The 19396-nt window shown below is 42.0% G+C and overlaps 1 protein-coding gene across 1 annotated transcript in view; it reads left to right on the forward strand.

The window, feature by feature from the left end:
- The window catches only part of sphkap (SPHK1 interactor, AKAP domain containing), a 111629-nt gene that overhangs the window by 74714 nt on the left and 17519 nt on the right, over nt 1-19396 (forward strand). The window contains exons 3-4 of the mRNA XM_080460515.1: nt 8976-9078; nt 10406-10516. Coding sequence (XP_080316641.1) covers nt 8976-9078; nt 10406-10516 — 214 coding nt within the window. The remainder of the gene's footprint in view (nt 1-8975; nt 9079-10405; nt 10517-19396) is intronic.

Here is a 19396-nt window from a genome sequence, read left to right on the forward strand (position 1 = left end):
GGAAAAACCACTGCTTAAAAAAAACCCTAAAAGGACTAGGATTTCTAAAGGAAAAAAATCTTTGGCGGAGAGGGGGCCACAAAAGTCATACACCAAAACAAACAAATATTCAGTGACCAAAACAGCTGTTTTGGTCATAAAGGATGCCGACCCCTGCAGTAGCATAAGACAGGAACCCTACAGCATTTTCTATTTTTATTTTTTTTTTATTCTTCCTGGATGCACCGTGATTGACAGATATCCAAGAAGCAATACAGGAAACTCCAAACCTCTTTTGCATTTTTGATAAGGCTTATTTGCCGACCGTCGTCTCACTATGAACCCTCAGCCCTCCCGGTACGAGGCTGAACCCTTTGCACCCCCGATGGTCTATAAATATCGCGTCACGTCACCACTGCTTAGATTCATCTTCTCCTCTCACCTCTTCTTCCTTCCGCACGTGATCGTTTTCTGTTTTGAACTCGCTAAATTAAAAATACACCCACTGCGAAGTGGGCCTTTTTGTTTTTTCAGTGGGAGAGCATGTCCTCCTGCTGATTGTCTCTGCATTTAGTTTTTACTGCGAGCTCCTTCAGATGTCTCCTTTCTGCTGAAGAGAGCCGTCTGCACTTTCATCTTCACTTTAGTTGTTCCTCCATCTTTTATTTTAAGAAAGTGTGCAATGGATTAGTTCCCCCCCCCCCCCCCCCCCCCCCCCCCCTTGAAAAGCCGTTGGATTAAAACGTTTGGAGGGCGACAGAGGGGATGATGAAAAAGAGGGAGAGGAAGATGGGGGAGGCAAGAAGAACAGAAGAAAAAGGGAGATTGAAAGAAAACACGGGGGACCGCTGTAAAGTGCATTAGAGGAAAATTGTGAAGGAGAGGAGGGAGGATAGGAGAGTGTCGTATTTACCAAAGAATATTTGACCGTCATGGTTTTTACATGCAGTGTCTCTGCACCTTCATGTGCAACAGTTGAACTCGCTCGGCCTTCTTGACCCTCCTGAACACGACACAGAGAATCATCGTGAGAAGAACAGACGTGTTGTGTCCCTGTTAGCGGATTCTTGTTGGGGTTCTTTTTTTTTATCTGTCTCGTAGCTCCTCAAACAGTTGTTGTTGTTGCTCTGTGCCAGTTTGAAATGATTTAGCCTCATTTTTGATATTTTGCTATATTTTGCTGGAAGGATTCACTGTTGGAATCTTCAAAACCATAATGAAAGAAAACCCTGCATGCTGAGAATCAACACTAACCGTGAGAATCGCTCTCTGAGCTATCAGCAGAAAGATACTTTTTTTAATTTTCATTTTATTTTCAAACAAAGGCAAGAAGTCAAGTGGGACGTGAATCACCTTTTGGTTTATCTGCCATTCAGATGTTTTTGTGCTGAAATTATTGTCTTGTGATTTTCATGGGAATGTTGCATCTAGTTAGGAGAAACCTTTGATTGTTTAATAAAGACAGTGAATGCACACTATATCTACTAAGTAAGTCAGACCACCAAGACAAATAAATAAAATATCCATTTGAGGACACCCATTACACAAAATATATACCTGTCTGCATTGAAATTAAACACTTGTGTGTTGGATATACCAAACTGATACAACTTAAAATACTTTGTAAATGTGACTACACTTATAACACCTGGTTCAGCTGCAAGCAACATGTTTTTGTTTTTTGAAATGTCTGTGTATGACACATAATCAGGCTGGCACATTGATGCACTGGTTAGTTATAGCGCCCTGTCACCTTAAATGTTCTTGATTCCAGCCTTCTGCTCAACAAGGCCTTTCTGCATGTTCTCCCTGCAGAGGTTTTCCCAAGGAGCTCCTTGCTGGTTATATTATGGGGTGATTTTAAATTGTTGCTCTGTATGCTTATGTGTGAATGTGATCGCAAACCGTTTCCCCCGTGATGGCTGGGAGAGGCTCCATTAAGAATGACCAGATTGATGGATGGATGGATGGATGGATGGATGGATGGATGGATGGATGGATTGATTCATGCCACTGACTTCATTGACCTCTGACCCACCATGTTTACTACCTTAATATCCATTTCCTGACTAAAGAGCATAATCATCTACATATATTAAAAATACTTGGATCGAATGTCATCCATACACACCCTCATACACCTCAAATTTGTTAGATCAATCAAGCTACAACTAATGCAGTAGATGAGTGTTGATTGAGCTTCATAGTGGCTTAAAGTTGCAGTCTGTGATGCTTCTTTCATCTCTATGATGATTATTGGTTCAAAAGCAACTTACCAGACATGGAAGTGGAGAAAACTGATTTATATAATTCGTCATCCAACCACTTGCAAAGATACAGTGAGTCCTCACGCATGCTTCCAGGATCCACACTCAAAGCAGAAAGCCTGCCAATACTGTGAACGGAGAGACATGATGAATTGTACGAATGATACTGCTGCTCATGGCCTCAAAGCCAATCACAAAGATGCACTTAGTTGTCTGCAGGTTTTTTCAGGTTTTGCTGAAGTTGCCGTGTGAAACCTTACAAAAGTTCAAAAGCTGTCCACTCCCACATGCCAGCATGAGTCGACGGGGATCTGATGTGGAACAAAAACCGCTGAAATCATTCCGTTCTGATTCAGAATGAGCGCCGAGGGTGTGTGAGACAAGCCAACAAGCTCGTAGTCGTCACTGCACTGGAGCTGGACCAACCTGTGACCACAGCCTGTGTCTGTTTCAGTCTCACTGTCTCATTGTCATTCCTGAAGTAATGTTGGGAGTAATTCTACAAACACTCAAGGTCACATCATTATATATATATATATATATATATATATATAATTTTATTATTATGTTTTTTTGTAAATTAAGAAATAAATCCGTGAATGATGTGTAAAGTTATTTCCACTGTAAAAATATTTTCTGTTGTAACATCTTGTTGAGCCTTTAACAACGGCTGTGAACCCTCTTTCCAAACTCGTTTGCTAAAATATTACAGTGACACACTGTACAGAACGCTGGTCGGACCTACTCACACACAAAAGCACTGAGCACTTTGTCAGGTCTGCTCGAGGTTTTAGAAGGTGTCTCGTTAATTTTATTTTATTTTTTTAACATATCCAAGTCTAATTTTAACAACCTGAAAGCAGGCAAATCCAGGATTATCAAAAGTGTCTATTTTTGTAATGTAAGACGCAAAAGGATCTGACAGCGTAACATCCAACACGTCTTGTCCTCAGAAAAAAAAAATCACACAGATAAAAAATATCTAGCTTTGTATTAGTGATACAGGCATACTTCATGCTCTCAACTATCATCTGCCGTCTATATTTAGACACCGCAGGTGATAGAGGGGATTGTGGCAATATTCTATTTGGGTCACCTTTTAAGGTCACTCATGCACACCACTAAACAGCAACATCTCAGATGAGGTGGAAGTTTCTTTTCTACCAAATCTAAAAGAATCCCCAGCTCCTGAACAGAGTCTTTCTATTCCACTTTCATGCACACATTATGTTTCATTCTGTTCAGGCTTCTTGTTAGTTCATCAATATAAAAGCATGTGACTTAGCAAATGAGTGAAAAATCTTTGATTTAGAGCGCATGATCTATCTGATACATTGCATATGTTTTTTTTGTTGTATGTTTGGGATGTGTCATAAATATTTAATCACTGGACTGTGCTGCAGTACAGTGTGTGTGTGCACACACACACACATGCATGTCATATCATACACACAGTTGTTTACTTGTAAGAAGCACCACTGGTGTTCCGTGCAAGCTGTTTGTAGTATTTGCACTCATGCTGAAAATCTATTGGATTTGTCTGTAAGGGGTTCTCATACGCATACATGAACTCCGCACAAGCAAAAGAAACATGGGCAATGATTTAGTGTTGCTACAAGTCTAGCTGGTGTAAACCTCAAGTTGTTTTCGTTGCAGTTTTATCCATTTTAATTTTTTTGATATTTAAAAAAAAAAACCGCTTGATGTCGTTTTTTAAAATATGTTTACTCGTTTGAAAATTTGAGCTTGATTAACTGAAAGCGTGACATTTGTCGATGCGGCGGGGACCAAATGGAACATGAGCATTAGATGAGAATAGCAGCCTGTTGCAGGAATCAAGCAAAGTCAATCAACGAGGGCAGATTCAGTTGAAATGAGCTAAACCAGCAGGGTTAATATGCTCTTTAATGGCATTTTACAATTGTCTCAAGCATTTGGATTGCATGAGACAAAAATGTGTCCTATTGAACAGTGTATTATTTTGAAAGGCCAAGCTTAGTGGGTGTTGTAAACACTAGTGTTCCTGCCTCAGTGCTGCATGGTTATATCAAGATTGGCATCGCGGACATTGGGTTTGGGTTTTGTTACCAACCGAATGAAAGCTACTGGCATATAGGAGGCAAATCGCATGCTATCTGATAACAGTGTGAAAAAATCTATTTTCTCGGAGTACAAGAGGCTTTCCTTTTTAGAAGATTTATTTTTTTCAGCAGAGTTGGGACCCACACGTTGGCCAGCACACAAATTGACAAAAAGTATGATTTCTCAATCGCACATGCACTCACACACTTGTCATCAGGAGCACTCTTGCCTTCTCACTCTCGTTTGATAGCAGCCCTTTCTTCCATTTTCTCAACGTCACTTTTCTCTCCCCTGCATTATTATCAGCAGAATAGCAGAGCATCGAAGGTCACAGCTTCTTTTACCTCAGACTGATTTGTAGTGACCTCTCTAATGGACCAAGGAGTGAATTTTTACCCAAACCATCAAATAAGGAAAATACTCCCATTACTCTGAAGGGTCTCTTGTTGCCAGAATGATGGAGATGATGATTGGCTCACTTGTGCTTGCCTGTTGGTGGCCAAAATCCATGTGAGTTATCCTTGGTTGTTGAAGAAACTATACATGTTTTTCAAAATTACAAACTACCAGCAGAGAAACAAGAAACACATAAAGAAGCAACAGGAAGTCTACAACTTGAAGTTTACTACTGTATGTGCGGTTGGTTAGTATGAAACTAAAATTCAGTGTTTTCTCACGTCTACTCAGTGTGTAATTTAGGAACTTTCTAGCCAGTTGTTCATTCCCTACGGTCATCTGGATACATCCCAGATCATCACAAACAGTTTGTACAGGTATCTGTAATTATAAACACACATTTTTTGTTCAAGAAAATCACTCAAAATTGGAATGGCAGCTACAACCTGATGGTTTTGTCACATCACTTGTATATTGTCTGAAATATCATTTTCACAGAAGACAGATATTTCCATGGAGACTGCCCAGTGATTATCCCCTATGGCTTTGTCACATGTATTGTACAGTAATAGCCATCAAATCTCCCTTGGATTTGCTGGAAAGCCGCTGCTTTGCATGTGTTTGTGGATCTTCGTTTGTGTGGTGATGGATGGAACATCCAAATAAGTCAGCAAAGGAAAGCTCCACCCTGGATAGGTCGCCAGTCCATCACATTGGAATATCAGAGAGACAACTGTGTTTTTTGGTTGTTTTTTTTTATTTGTTTTTTTTTTACAAATTCACCTCCAGTGAATGTTTTTGGATCGTGATGTGAATAAGACCCAAATAGCCGTGCATGCAAAAGAAAGAATATGCAAATTCCACTCAAAAAATGCCCTCAAAACAATCTCTATTAAATTAATTTCAAGAAAAGAAAAATCCTAAAAACCTAAATGTAGGTGAAATCAGCCACCACTTGGGAATTCAAAAGTATCCAAACAGATGTCATGGTGTGACAGTTAATGAACTCTTTATCTGTCAGGGTGTGTGAGGATGGACCCAAACGCAGCTTCACAGAGGTCCATGAAAATCTGGTTCATTGTACAAAATGTTCCGGGAACACAAGGAAAGGGCAGCGATAGGACCAGCCCACACAGACAACAGGGGGAGAGGGGTTTAAATACACAGGGAAGGCAGGGAGACCACAGGTGCCACACATTAGTGTTGAGCAGGGGAAGAACAGGATTGAAAACTTGAGGTGAGACACACAGAGAACTGACAATCAGCTGAACTAGCAATAATTGACAACTCCTACATTTCTTGTAATCTCTAAACTGGCAATGATAAATCCTTTACAGTGGTGCTGGGCACTGACGAATAACAAAGACTCTTTGACACCATGTCTGCATATTTTATTACGTGTCTTGTGCTCATGCAAGCTGCAGAGTGTCCATTTTCAAACATACATCCAAAGCATCAAACAGTATACAGTAATAATGTTTTTTTTTTTCTTTTAGTATTGTAATATTCTATTATTACCATTTCAATTAGTACTTTTAGGGTTAAATGTGAGTAAAATGTGAGTAAAAGGACATCCAAATATTCATCCAAAAGTAACAGAAATACTACTCTATTAAGATAACGTGAGTATTTGGAATCCGTTACTTGTGCTTGTAAAGACAAACAATACAATCTAGGGTGCGTGCGTCTTTTCTTTTTTTTTTTTTCTTTTTTTTTTTGCCGATCTGCACTCCTGCCCATGCCCTTGCCCGCATCGTGCAGCTCGTTACGTTTTGATCCGTGCAGAGCTCGTGCGCCTTCACTCGGCACTTGGCGGACACACGCACAGGGGCGGACAGTGAAGCTGCTGTCACCGCCGCTGCTTGCTCGTGCTGTTGCTCTCACTCCATCACTCCGTGAAACAGTCCGGGATTCCTCCAGTGCCAGGTCGGATGGTCGGTGCGCATCTGGACCGGAGAGTGTCCCCGGGACAATTACGCGTCGTGGCGCACCGTTGTACCTCTCTGCCGCTCCTTCTGCCCCCGCACAGGAAATAATCACCTCGGTGGAGCTTAGTTGGGTTGTTTTTGACAGAATGGCTGGCGCGAAGTGCCTTCTGAAAACACCGAGGTAAGACACTGTTTACTACTCGGGGTTTGGGGTGAAATGTCGATGGCGCATATCCCCAAATTATATCATCTCGTCTGAGCGGATTATTGCTGCATCTGTGGGGAAACTTAAACATTTAAAATTTGATTTGTTATTTATGGTGTTGTTTTAGGATGGAGTGTATTTGATGCTATTTCAAATGAGGCTCCCGTGCGCGAATTTATTTACGTTTTATTGATTTCCATCTATCATTTCTTTTGATATTGAATTGATGTTTAGTGTTTTAAAAGTGGCACAGCATCCACACAGCCGCTGCACTGAAGCCTTTTCCAGCAGTCAGTATAGAAGACGTATTCAGCTTGTCTCAAACGTGCCACTTGCAGCAGTCACGTTCCTCCATAGTATTTCACACATTTTAACAAGCTTTGTCCTCGTCCTTGGTATGCAATTAAAGCTATTTGGGGGGTAAATGGTCTTTACTCGTCATATAATAGTTTTGGCTGGACTGGATGCTTTCCAGAGCAACGCAATAGGAACGCTTCCCTCAAAAAGTTGTCTGTTTGTGGATCACAACAAACTGGCCGAGAGTCATCTGAACAGAAAGCAAACTGCAGCGGCACTGCAGGGGGGCTAAACGGTCTAAAAAAAAGAAAAAGAAAGAACGAAAAAGCAGATGTTTCTGGAGGTTAATTGTGTCCTGACATTAGGTTGAAGCCTGCTGGGTACCTGGGGCCCGGGAGCAGGAGCGCGCGACGACCTGTCAGTCATCACCTTGTCTCCAAGGAAAGATCATGAAGCACACTGATTAGAAAGAACACTGTGCCTAATAAAGATATTCTGAGGATCTTCAATTTTCTGCCCCCCCAAAAAAAATTATTCATCAAACATCAAAGCATCAAAGATTTGGTCTTAATATTTTTTTTTCTTCTGTTGCTGGTTTTCGCAGTGTTTTTCTATTTCCAATTTTTTCGCTGCATCCAGTTTTTCTGCATCCGACATGTTCAGTGCAGCCTCTGCCTCTGCCTGTTTGGATGCGTGCCTTGCAGATACAGCAGCCTATTTAAAGCCATCATATTCATTTATCTCCGGCACATCATCCCTTTTCACCGCGTCAACAATTCACAGCAAAGCCACTTTTTCCTCTGACACAATTATTTACATCAGCCACATTCATTAACTGCAAATAGATACAGTTGTGTGATCCCTGGGGGGGTTTTCAAAATAGAATGCTTTTAATTTACTTTGAAATATGTGGATTATAAGGGGGGGGGGGGCTGTTACTATTTAAATATGCATGGCATGTCTCTTCATTTTCCAAATTGATCCCCATTAATGCCATGCCAGATAAGCTTCGATTTGGCTTATCTCTGTGAGAGCATCCACGAGGATAATGACGCCTTCCTGGGATTTTTGAGTTCGCTATGTTGCCTTTCGTCTCACCGTGGACCGACAGAGCCCCTCCGTCTCTACAGTTTGGAGAACCATTTCACTCTGTGCATCCAATGAAGGTCACACATTGTGTTCCTCTGTTTGTCCTCCCCACCACTGGTAAAAGCCACATTTCTGGATTTATGAGAAGTATCCTGGACTCCTGAGGTTAATCACTTTTATCTGTTGCTTTAAAAAATAAATAAATGTTTCTACTGAGAAATTTGTCACTGGCTGGGCGGACTGTTGGATAGATTTTGGTCCATCTGACAGTTGGCTTTGCATTCATGCAGTCTGTAGCAATCTGTCAGTAGAGAAAAGGCATCACATGCAAAATTCCCCATTAGAAATGCATTGAAAATACACTGTCATCCAAAGATGAACGTGTAAAAATTATTTCTACATTACGAAAGACGTTTCTCCATTTGGTGAAATGAGTCTGTTTTTTGGGGTGGGGGTTTACTCCAAGCTGGCACAAGTTGCCTTTATATGAACAGGAAGCTAAAGTATTCATTACAGACAATTGCAACACTTGTCCCGTCTGAGAAAATCTGTCTATTTAATGCATTGGAAGAGCGCCCCGCCTCTTCGGACCGAGCAGCGTGACAGCTGATGGGCGCCTTCACCTCAAATGGGGATAACCGGTCCTCGCTAATTTCAGAGCTTCCACCAGAGCCGGAACGCCGGATGACAAATTGTTCTGACCGACTCTGTGCCCCTTTTTATGTCTTGCAGTAACTTCCAGTCGTCTGCCATGTTTGAAGGAGAAGAGACTGTGGAGGTGGACGGGGGCAGCACAGAGAGCACCGTGGCCTCGTCCATCAGCGCCTGCAAGAAGGTACAGACCCTAGGTGTTTGTGTGACGGGGCTGAAAGGATGCACTTACCTGCCCAGGTGTCTGTTAGTCTGTGTGCTCTGTGACCGCGTGCGCCTGCCCATCACATCGGTTCACCCATCTTTTATCTGTTTGCGTGTTTCCAGCAGTGCAAGAAATTTTTCATTTCCTCCTCGTAGGTGCGAGTGACACCCAGGGGTTGTGCAATAAGAGTGCCAGCCGGGCCCCCCGGGTCAGCCCAGTAGATTTATCATCTCCCACTGGCGGGGAGACGGGAGGGGAAATAGTACAGATCAGTGGGCTGAAGTGGAGGCTCGATTGAATTTCCTTTCAATGTGTGTGTGTGTGTGTGTGTGTGTGTGTGTGTGTGTGTGTGTGTGTGTGTGTGTGTGTGTGTGTGTGTGTGTGTGTGTGTGTGTGTGTGTGTGTGTGTGTGTGTGTGTGTGTGTGTGTGTGTGTGTACTTTTTTGTTTTGTTTCCCTAATTAGCCTGTGCTGCTTCTGATCTTAACTGACTTCCACTCAGGCGTCTGGTCGACACACAAAGTGATGTCCTTCTTATAATTTGGCCGCGGGCTTCAGCGGCCTGTGCCAGTGCCAGTAGCCTTTGATAGGATGGCATCACTGTGCGATCAGCTGAGTATACGTCACATTCACCTGGCCAAAGGCCCACACAGATGGTCTATTCCGGAGGGTGCAAGCATGAGGGGGCATATTTCTGTCTAAAAATACACATGGAAAATGAACAACAACACACACACAAGGTGTAACGTGTCAAAGTAACTGCACGAGGATCGTTGCATTTATTGAACGAGCTATGTCATATCCGGGCACAACTCATCTAAGTTAAATAAGCATAAATTCGCCACATGGCTACTCCCCACTAAGGTGAGAACCAAGTTACTCCCAACTAAGGTGAGAACAATCAAAGGAATCTTTAACTTCATCGTCCAATAACTATTTAGAAGTGTCCGGTTATTAAAACTGCCAGAGTCAATCACGTGTCACACTTGTCTTACATCGGTAAAGCAGCTGTATGACTGTGAGTCTCAGTGTTTACGATGAATTCATCACAATGTGTATATATATATATATATATGTATATATATATATGTATATATATATAGTTAGCAGACAGATCATTGATCCTGTGCTGTGAATACTTCCCACGAAAACAAAGGTTCTGGTAAAAGGTCAATTGATCCTGTCGTTCTAAAAGAGAAACACACGGAGCGACGAGCAGATCAAAGTGAATGCCCGATCCAGGCGGATTGTGTTTCCGCCTTCTATTGCCACTCGCACCTGAGCGGAGTTTCTTCCGTCTGCCGCAGGTCCTGTGCAGCAACAGCGTGCTGGATTCGTCGGAGTACTGGCTGGGGAACGAGAAAGCTCTGTGCAGACTGGGCCTGCTGGATGACGACACGGAGGGCAGCTGCACCATGGTGAGTAACATACTGCGAGTGATGAAACACACTCGTTGTTTTGGCAACAAAGCCGGACCCAGTCGGTCCCTGTGCGCGCTCTTTAAGATGCTGCAGACGTTCTTGTGGCACTTTGTGAGGCGAAAAGGGAACGGTCAAACTGAAGGCAGAGGTGATGTGCTGTGACAAGTAAAAACTTCTCTCAATCTGTTTTCTCTAAGCGCCCGCTCGGCACAGAACGGGTTGCAATGCTTCTTTTGATGTTGTATTTAGTCGAGAGTTTTTGCTTTTAAGATTTGACGTGTCAAGCGTTATATATCGGTGCGTTTTAACTGCCTGTTCTGGCTTTACCCAGAAGTGTGTCTGTAAAATCCTGCTTTCTTTATGTTGTCTCTAAAGAGATGGAGTGATAATGTCTGCATTTAGTCATTGATTTTCTTTTGTAGCAAAGATTTGAACAATTCACATACATTTTCACGATTCGAACAAAAAAAAGTGGACCGAAAGACTGAAAAAGAATTGCGCACACAATAGATTTAAAATGCTCTGCGATCAATACGTGTGGTCGCTTGCACCTGCGTGGACTGAACTCGATATGAAACAGCGGCTTGGCTAAGGAGTCATTTTGAGAAGCCGGTTTTTAAGTTGCACATAAATGCAGCTGAGCGCCCGTGGCTCGCTCACGCCGGTCACTTTGCGGCTCTGTCTCAGCAGTTTGTTTTAAAGGTGCAAATTTACAGCAGCTGGAAATCCTGTTCCTGCAGGCCTGCGGCGATGTAGAAGTCTACTTTCTGTGCTCCCTGATGCGACTGTGTCACACTGACTCACTGTGTGACTTACTCATAAGGCAACAGGAAATACTATATTCCAATAAAAGTTTTTGGAAGTTTAATAATTTCAGTTGAATCGTTTGTAAATGTTGCCGATGTTATTTTAGGCTGTGGTTTGTCTTCCTTCGCAGTGGTTTGAAGGTGTACGCGCTCGTGGGCTCACATTCACCCATTTTCACCCACGAAAACTGTCATTGGTCGCCCGGCGTGCTTAACTACATCGTTTTCAGTGTTTCTGCCGTCGCCGTGTAAACAGACATCCATCATTTTCAGAATGTTGCCGTGTAAACGTGAAACTTCACTGAAAGGAAAATGCAAAAATGATGTTTTGACTTGAAATGTCGTCGTGTAAACAGGGGCTCGAATGACTGCTTCAGACGCACGTCACTCCTCACGCGCTGTTAAACTAATGATTACGTTTTACCAACTACTAGTAGTCTTATGTATTGTCGATGTGACTCTGCTCCTTTAACGTCACTGACTAAATTTGACCCATTGCAAGAGGAACTATGAAGCATTTATGTGGTCGAATGTATTTTACTGTTTCCTTGTTTTTACACAGACGGTAACAAACTGCCTCACATTGTGTAGTTTTCTTTAACAAAAGAAAAAAAAACACAGATTTTAAATGTTTATTTTACTTGACTTTGACTCTTTTTACTTCCTTATCAGCAGCCCACCCGTATAATTATGATGTGAAATAATGTAAATCTGCCTCTGTACATACGCCCCTTCAGGGTATTATCATATTTGGGCTTTTTAATAGTGTCTCTGACTCCTGTCAGCCCGCTCAGGTGGGATTCAAGCGACTGAAGTGAGGATTCTGCACATTTTCATTAAAAGTCCAATTTAAAACAGCACTTTTGTTTCCGTGTGGGTACATTATGCGTGGTTGCTAATGAGCCATTATTAGGCTCTCTTTGCCTTCTGCTCAGTGCATGCTGGGATAGATTCCGCACAAATACAAATTATAAAATTATGATGGTTTTTTTTTTGGAGTGGCACAGAGAGGCAAAATCTTTCCAATCTTGTGCCCCAGAGTTTGTGTTTTCAATTGCTCTGCTTTTACCTGGAGGTGTCATTCTGTATTCATTAAGTTGTGATATGTCGACCGTCATTTCAAACTGTTTTAATATCTACGATCTGTGCAGGTTGGCAACATTTGCGAAAACTAAATTGGAGTCTTTTATTTATAATTCAAGACATCTCTTCTTTCTTAACATTCATAAGAATGGTTTCAGACAACAAGCAAAACCCAGTTGAATGTAAACATGCGATTCCAGTATTTGATGTCAGAATATTCTGGACATTGTGTGTTTTTGGTTCATGTTGGGTTGTTTATGCATTGAAATGGCACTTGGAAAAAAAAAACCACAAGGCTTTTAGCTTTTAAGGACACTCATGCTTAATCCTTGCTGTGGCCCATTTCTAATGTGTCACCTTTGATCATCCATTCATCTTAAATTGTAAGTGGAGCATGAAGTGCATCCAGGATTTACATCTGTCAGAAAGCTAAAAGGCACTTATTTGATGTCGGTTGAGGGAACGGCAGCCGTTTGATCCTTCAAGTGTATCAGCTGAATTTTGCAGCATAAGTTGTTGTTGGTGGTGGTGGTGGAGGTGGTGGTGGTGGTGGTGGGGGGAACGGAATATATACTACATTAACAGTTTAAATGAAATATCCCTGCACAGATCCCAGAAATGCCCCCATCCCTGCTGCAGGTGGGACTCATCAAAGGGAACACCAATGGATAAAGTACATCATTTGTTCTTCGCAACATCGTAAGAATGATAGTAGTAGTGGTCACCTTCAGCTTGAAAATATCTTTGCTGGTTTTCGTTGTTTAAGATATTGATGTACAATAGAAGGATTTCAAAGAAGACTCAATACAGTACTATCTATAAGCTGTGGTCTACACCGGGGTCACAAGCTATCAGTTCAGTTTTTGTTCTGCGTCATTCTAACGTTTCAGCCGATCCTGTGGCATGTGAATAGTGAAAATGATAAATCCCTGCTTATTGTTACACAATGTGTTTTTTAGCATTTAGTGCTGGCTAAGGATTCTCTCCTAGATCCCAATTCACTTAAACAACAGTGTTTTCATGTGATAACAGCAGACTTCCGTAGCGCTTAGGGTGCCCGTTCACACAACCTCGGTGCTCGGAGCGACTGAAAACACTACTGAAACACAGACGATGCCTTTAACTTGATACGCTGTCGTGTACACGGGGCCAGAAATCCTGCCTGAAGCACGCTGAATCGCATGCTCAAACAAGTGGGGCGAAGTTTCACTTTGCATTCATTTTGTTAAAATAACCACGAGCGACTTCACACGCAAAGAGGGGTATTTCATGTGCATGAGACCTTGTTTACAGGAGAACAATCGACTGCAAATGGTATCGTGTCCTCTTCTGTTTGCTTGAGTTTGCCGCCGCGTGATTGGCCTGGAGCCCAGAGTCCTCGCAAGCGCAAACAAAATGGAATACTATTTGAGCGTACATTGGAGGAAGTTACCAAACATATTGGACTATAGGAAATAAATGATGGGAAATGATGATGGCGAGCCAGCAGAAGAAATGCGTCTCTTCAAATTGCCAGTAGCATACATACTGTGTGTGCCCTCCTCCTTAAGAGTGTTAAGAACAGACACACTCATAAACAATGCAAACGTTCTCAGATGTAAATCAAATTGCTCGTTGTGCATCAATCTATTAGCATAAATGCCTGGTACACCTCCCCATGTTCCATATTCATGAATGCAAAAGGCGCTGAATAGATTAGGATGCTAAATGGGGGTAGTGTGTGTTACTTTGCACGTGGGACGCAATCCTCAGAGTGTGAATCAGCTTCCACATGTGTGTACAAACAAAACGTCATGAAGTTTGTGCCCGTTTATATACAGTGCATGTAAACCTGAAGTAGATCAGGCACATCAGGTCTGGTCTAATGATGATATAAGATGTGCAAGTGTGTTTGCTCGTAATGGATCTTCGGCTTCGGCAGCCTGTCATTAAGCAATTCTACCTCATGTTTTAGTCCATATAGTTCTTAAAGGGACCATGTCTACTTGTCAGCTGTCACTCTATGGTTTTTAAGACTGTTTAGACCTTTAAAGCATAGCAGTTCATGTTTTTATTGAGTTCTCTGTTGCTGTCTTACTTTATAGCAAATGCATCATTAAAAAAAAAAAGATATACACAACACTATGGTGATTTCACACTGCAACTGATAATAACAGGTTTTATGCAATGATTAAATGGTGCTGTTAAATGTTCTTGCAGTTTGTCATCATTACTTCAGTTTGAGTTACTATTAATTTGCAATTTTCTCTGTCATGAGCTGAACCGGTTTGCTCTTTCCAAAATAAAAGTGAGTGGAACGTAAGTGCACTGACATTTCTCCCAAATTCCTCCCTAAAATATGCCTTGAGTGTTTGGTAATCATTACCCAGGAAACCGGAATAGCTGCAATTTCGCAAAGAGCACCATGCTCACACAGTTTGTGTGTTTAGGCCGAATTTATCTATAAATTAAACTGAATTTTTGAGTAATAGCTTAATCCTTTTTTTTTTTTTTATGTATTTAGAATGTCATAATATTCCTTGTGGAAATGCAGAACTTGCATCCAATTCATCATTTATAAACTTTCCCCTGCTGCAGCTGATCCCAGCTGACGATGGGTGGAGGTTCACCCTGGTCAGGTCATCAGTCCATAAGGCCAAACATAGAGAAAGTCACACATACTCATATTCACAATGACCACATTTTGGCAGAAACGTCCAGCACTTATTTACAGTATGTTTGGGAGTGGATGATCTGTGTGTTACACAAAGAAAGTCTGCCAACCATCCATCCATCCATCCATCCATCCATCCATCCATAATATAGAGTTGAAGGCATGACCCACCTTGAACAAGTCGTCAGTCCACCACGAAGAGACAATCGTCCACACTTATTCACACCTTCGGCCAATTCATTCACTCCACTGAGTCCAAAAAAAGCTGTTTTTCCTTTGCACCATTTCCTCCTCAATTTCTGCTTTAATTTTTTTATTTATTTTTTGTTCTCCTTACCCCGTGTTCATTTTCTGTGAATGAGAGAGCACTTTAGGGCACGTGTGATTAATTGTGGTCCGCCCTCCAGCAGCATCGCTCTCGGACTTTGACGTGACAAATTGCTCCTCTGACTCTCAATTCAGTGCTCAGCTTTCCGAGGGTTTACTCAACCAATCAGTCAAACGGGAGGACGCAATTGATGACACCCAGTGAGGAACATATTCCTCTGCCCTGACATGTAAGGAAAATTCTGCCCTGACATGTAAGGAAAATCGAAGCATGGAAATAAAAAAGAAATGAAGAACTCTTGTGAAAATTATACCAATGAACATTGGGGAAAAAAATCTATTATTTGAAATTACTTTAAAAAGACATAGGTCAACAGTAATAAAGATTAATAAAAGCAATTTCCCTTTTTTGGGGGGGTAAAACTGGAAAGTGCACGAAGAGAACGAAAAAAAGAGATCAGTTTTTACGTATTTAGTCGTAGGACTGGCCGGAAAGCGTGAACAACCCAAAAAAAAGGAGGGAAGAAGCTTTGGATTTTTGTGCATTTTTCTCCGTCACCCACCTCTGGCTGCATCATGTTGTCACCTCTTTGATCATTCACTCATGTTTTAATGCATGAAGTCACAGAGAAGTGTCATGTTACTGTGATAGTCACACTGAATTTTGGCTCTCCACTGAGCGGTGAGCATTTTGAAGAGACGGCACCTTATATGTTGTATTTGCAAGAAATGGTTACCGAATGCCTGTGAGCTGGATTACCACTGATTAATAGGTATGAGATTCAAAGTAATGTTGTGCTGATTAAATTGAGCATTCCTTTTCTTCTTCCTTACAGCTTAGGATTATTTTACAAGGTGTGTGAACAAATAATTGGGTCACTTGAAAAATTAACACAATTGTCAAGTTCAATTCTTCTCTTATTTAGGATGCCTTCGTCGTGTGCTCATGTTTGCCATGTCGCGACACAAACTGTCAACACTCATTAAATCTCGCTGGAGTTACAACAGTTAGATATTATTTTGGTCGGTTCGAGTTAATCAGTCATTATAAAAGTCTCATATTTGCAACTGCACACGCTTCTGCAAGGTTGGGACACTTTTCTGCAGTAACGCCGAATTCGGCGTAACACCTGTTACTTAAACTGATCAGTGATAACCAATGGCGTTGGGATGAAACCTTCACAAAACAGCAGAAAGTAAATACCGACATGCGGAAATGCTAGAAACGTGCTGGGATAGGAGGAGACGGCAACTTCCAACTGTTTTCATCTAGCAAAAAAGGAAGCTTAAGTACTCGTAACTGCATTAATAATGCCATAATGGTCATTTCACGAGCGTTACCGTCACAAGCCGAGGTGTTACACTAACAAGTTGCTTTATGTCACATCGTTCCCAGCCCTGGCAGTCGGGTGGAGTCGAAGGAAAAATGTAAGGATTCACACATCGCAATGTGTGTTCGAAGAAAAGAGAATATTAATTTAGAAAAATATTCCAAGTAAAAGAAGCACACGGGCCTGCGGGGCAGCTCATGAACACAGTCCACAGTCCCTCGCTCCGATCTGTTTACTTGCTTTGAACTGTGGTCCCTGGAGGAGAGTGACCCATTCATCACCGGATTCAAACACTTCACACTTGGGCAATGTGTTGTGTCCTGACCTCTCCCTGCCTGGCCGAGGGAGGAGGATAGAACAGAATAAATAGGCCATCAGTCGTGGTAGGACTGGCTTCCAACAGGATCAGAGCTGGAAGAGAAACCCTATATCCTCTTTCTAAGCCCCAACCTTTTCCTCATAACGTTTACATTAGACAACCTGTCGTCCTATCAAGGAAATGAAGTGTAATATATATATTCTTAAAAGAAAATTTCCCGTGCAATTACAAGGAAAATAACCTTCCAGATTTGACGCAATCCTATAAATGACACAGTCTGTCGTCTCATAACTAAAGCAGGGTTTAAACCCACGGTCCACCAAGTCCAATGCTTCCGCTGATTTGAAGACTTAAAAAAAAAAAAGTCCTGTTGAGACAGGGAAGGGTATCTGATCATTTCGAGAGCCACAAAAATTTACTGGGGGCCAGATTGTAACCTACTTTACTACTACTACTACTATTACTTTACTAAACATAGCTAGCTATATCTGGTGAAATGACCTCCCCACTATAATCACCAGTCACAGACTCAAACCTTCTCATCTTTTGAGATCATATGTTGGTATTTTCATATTGACTGTGGTGATGGAGATTAAAAATGGAGTGTGACAGATTAGATGTCCACAAAAAACACATAGTTTGAATTTACCTGCTGAAACTGTATTTGTTATGTTTCATCATCCCAGCTGCAGGTACAGCCACCATAAGCCTTTTTTTTCTTCCTATTATAGTATCCTCTAACTAATTTGAAATTAATTAGTTTCCAGTGGCGGGGGGGTGGAGACCGCTCGCCCTGCCCGGGCGCGAGCCCAGCCCCAGGTGGAGTGGTGGAGGAGAATGAAAAAAAAACTTTAAAATAATTAAATTGACTGTTGCTTCTGTATTTTTAGACCCACTGCAACATATATTTTATCAAGTAGTGAAGTTTGCTCTTTCGACATCTTTGAATAAGGGGGGCGCTCTTCTCTTAGGCGGTGCTCTTCTATTGAGAACGATACAGCATTTGGGTTTAGCGCCAGTGTCGTACTGATCACCACGTCCTCTTGTCCTTTGACTTGAATGTGTGAAGTCTTGTCATACCGTTGTCGTTGCAACGCCTCCTGTACAGCAGCCAGGCGATCACAATCCTCACGCTAATAAGATGGAAGGCAAGCCGATGGTACTACTTGAGGCAGTCCGGCAAATCCACCACACCATACTTCTATTGTACTCCGTCACTACCGCAGGACAGGGGACATGGAAGACTTTGATTCTCTTGTGGTCGCATCTATCTACCTCAGCGGATGCACACCAGTGGAGTTACTGAGATTGTTGACTGAGCAGTTGTCGTACCGTTTCACCACATGCAAAGTGGCTTGGCCAGCCGCGGTAGTCTTGTCTGTGACAGCTCCTCGTCTGATTTTCTTCAGCTCATCAGCAGACATCAGATTGACTCCTGGTGGTCTGTTGCTGCCAAGAGTTCCAGTTGAGCGGATTTCTTCCTCGGCAAGTGCAAGAATGAGAGGGACACTTGTAAATCAGTTGTCAAAGATCAACTTGTGATTCTGCTGCTCGGGTATCGGCCGGGCCAGGCGGAGGGCGACTTTGCCACTTGCTCAAAACATCTGTGTACATACTGTATGCTTATTTACATGTTTGTGTCGGCAGACATATCTTCTTCATAAGCAGCGTCCTCTGATAACCAGGACAAAAATACATCGTCAAAAAACATTAAGATTAAAACGCATCTTAACACTTGTGCAGATGTGTAAGCGACTCCTCAAAATTTATGCATTTCAAAGTCACAGAAGCGACTTAGCGTTGAGTACCCGGGGCTCATTTCTAACCCGCTGTTAGTTATTTCCATCCCATCATTTTGCAGTGTTTTGCTCTCTTGTAGGAACCCACTCGGTTGCTCCTGCCTGTATTTGCTGATAAATGTGTGATGTTCAAGGGTATGCACGCGTCAACCCATCAGGGGCATGTATGTACTCCCCAGACATCTCAGACTTTTTTTTTTTTATAATGTACAGTACATCCACAACATTTTCCATAATGTACCCATATTATTCATGTACTGAGAAGGGCTGGGACAGCATCAGCTGCATGATGTTCACTTCAGCCTGGGGGAGCCACACTGAGAGAATCTGAGCTGTACAATGAAAGTATGGAGAGCATGTGTGGATTTTATACATTCTATATTTTATTTACCTGTGCTTTAACATTTTCAAAGCAGTTCAGTCAGAGATGAAAACCTGGACAACTCCAGTCTGCAGCATGTGTCACTTCGTCAGACGGTTTCCCATTTAATGCTTTGTAGACAGCTGATATTGTGCATTTTATCAGCACCTATCTAAATATATGAATACAAAATGGGGC

Source organism: Lipophrys pholis (assembly GCF_963383615.2).
Source record: "Lipophrys pholis genome assembly, chromosome: 3".
Classification (NCBI taxonomy): domain Eukaryota; kingdom Metazoa; phylum Chordata; class Actinopteri; order Blenniiformes; family Blenniidae; genus Lipophrys; species Lipophrys pholis.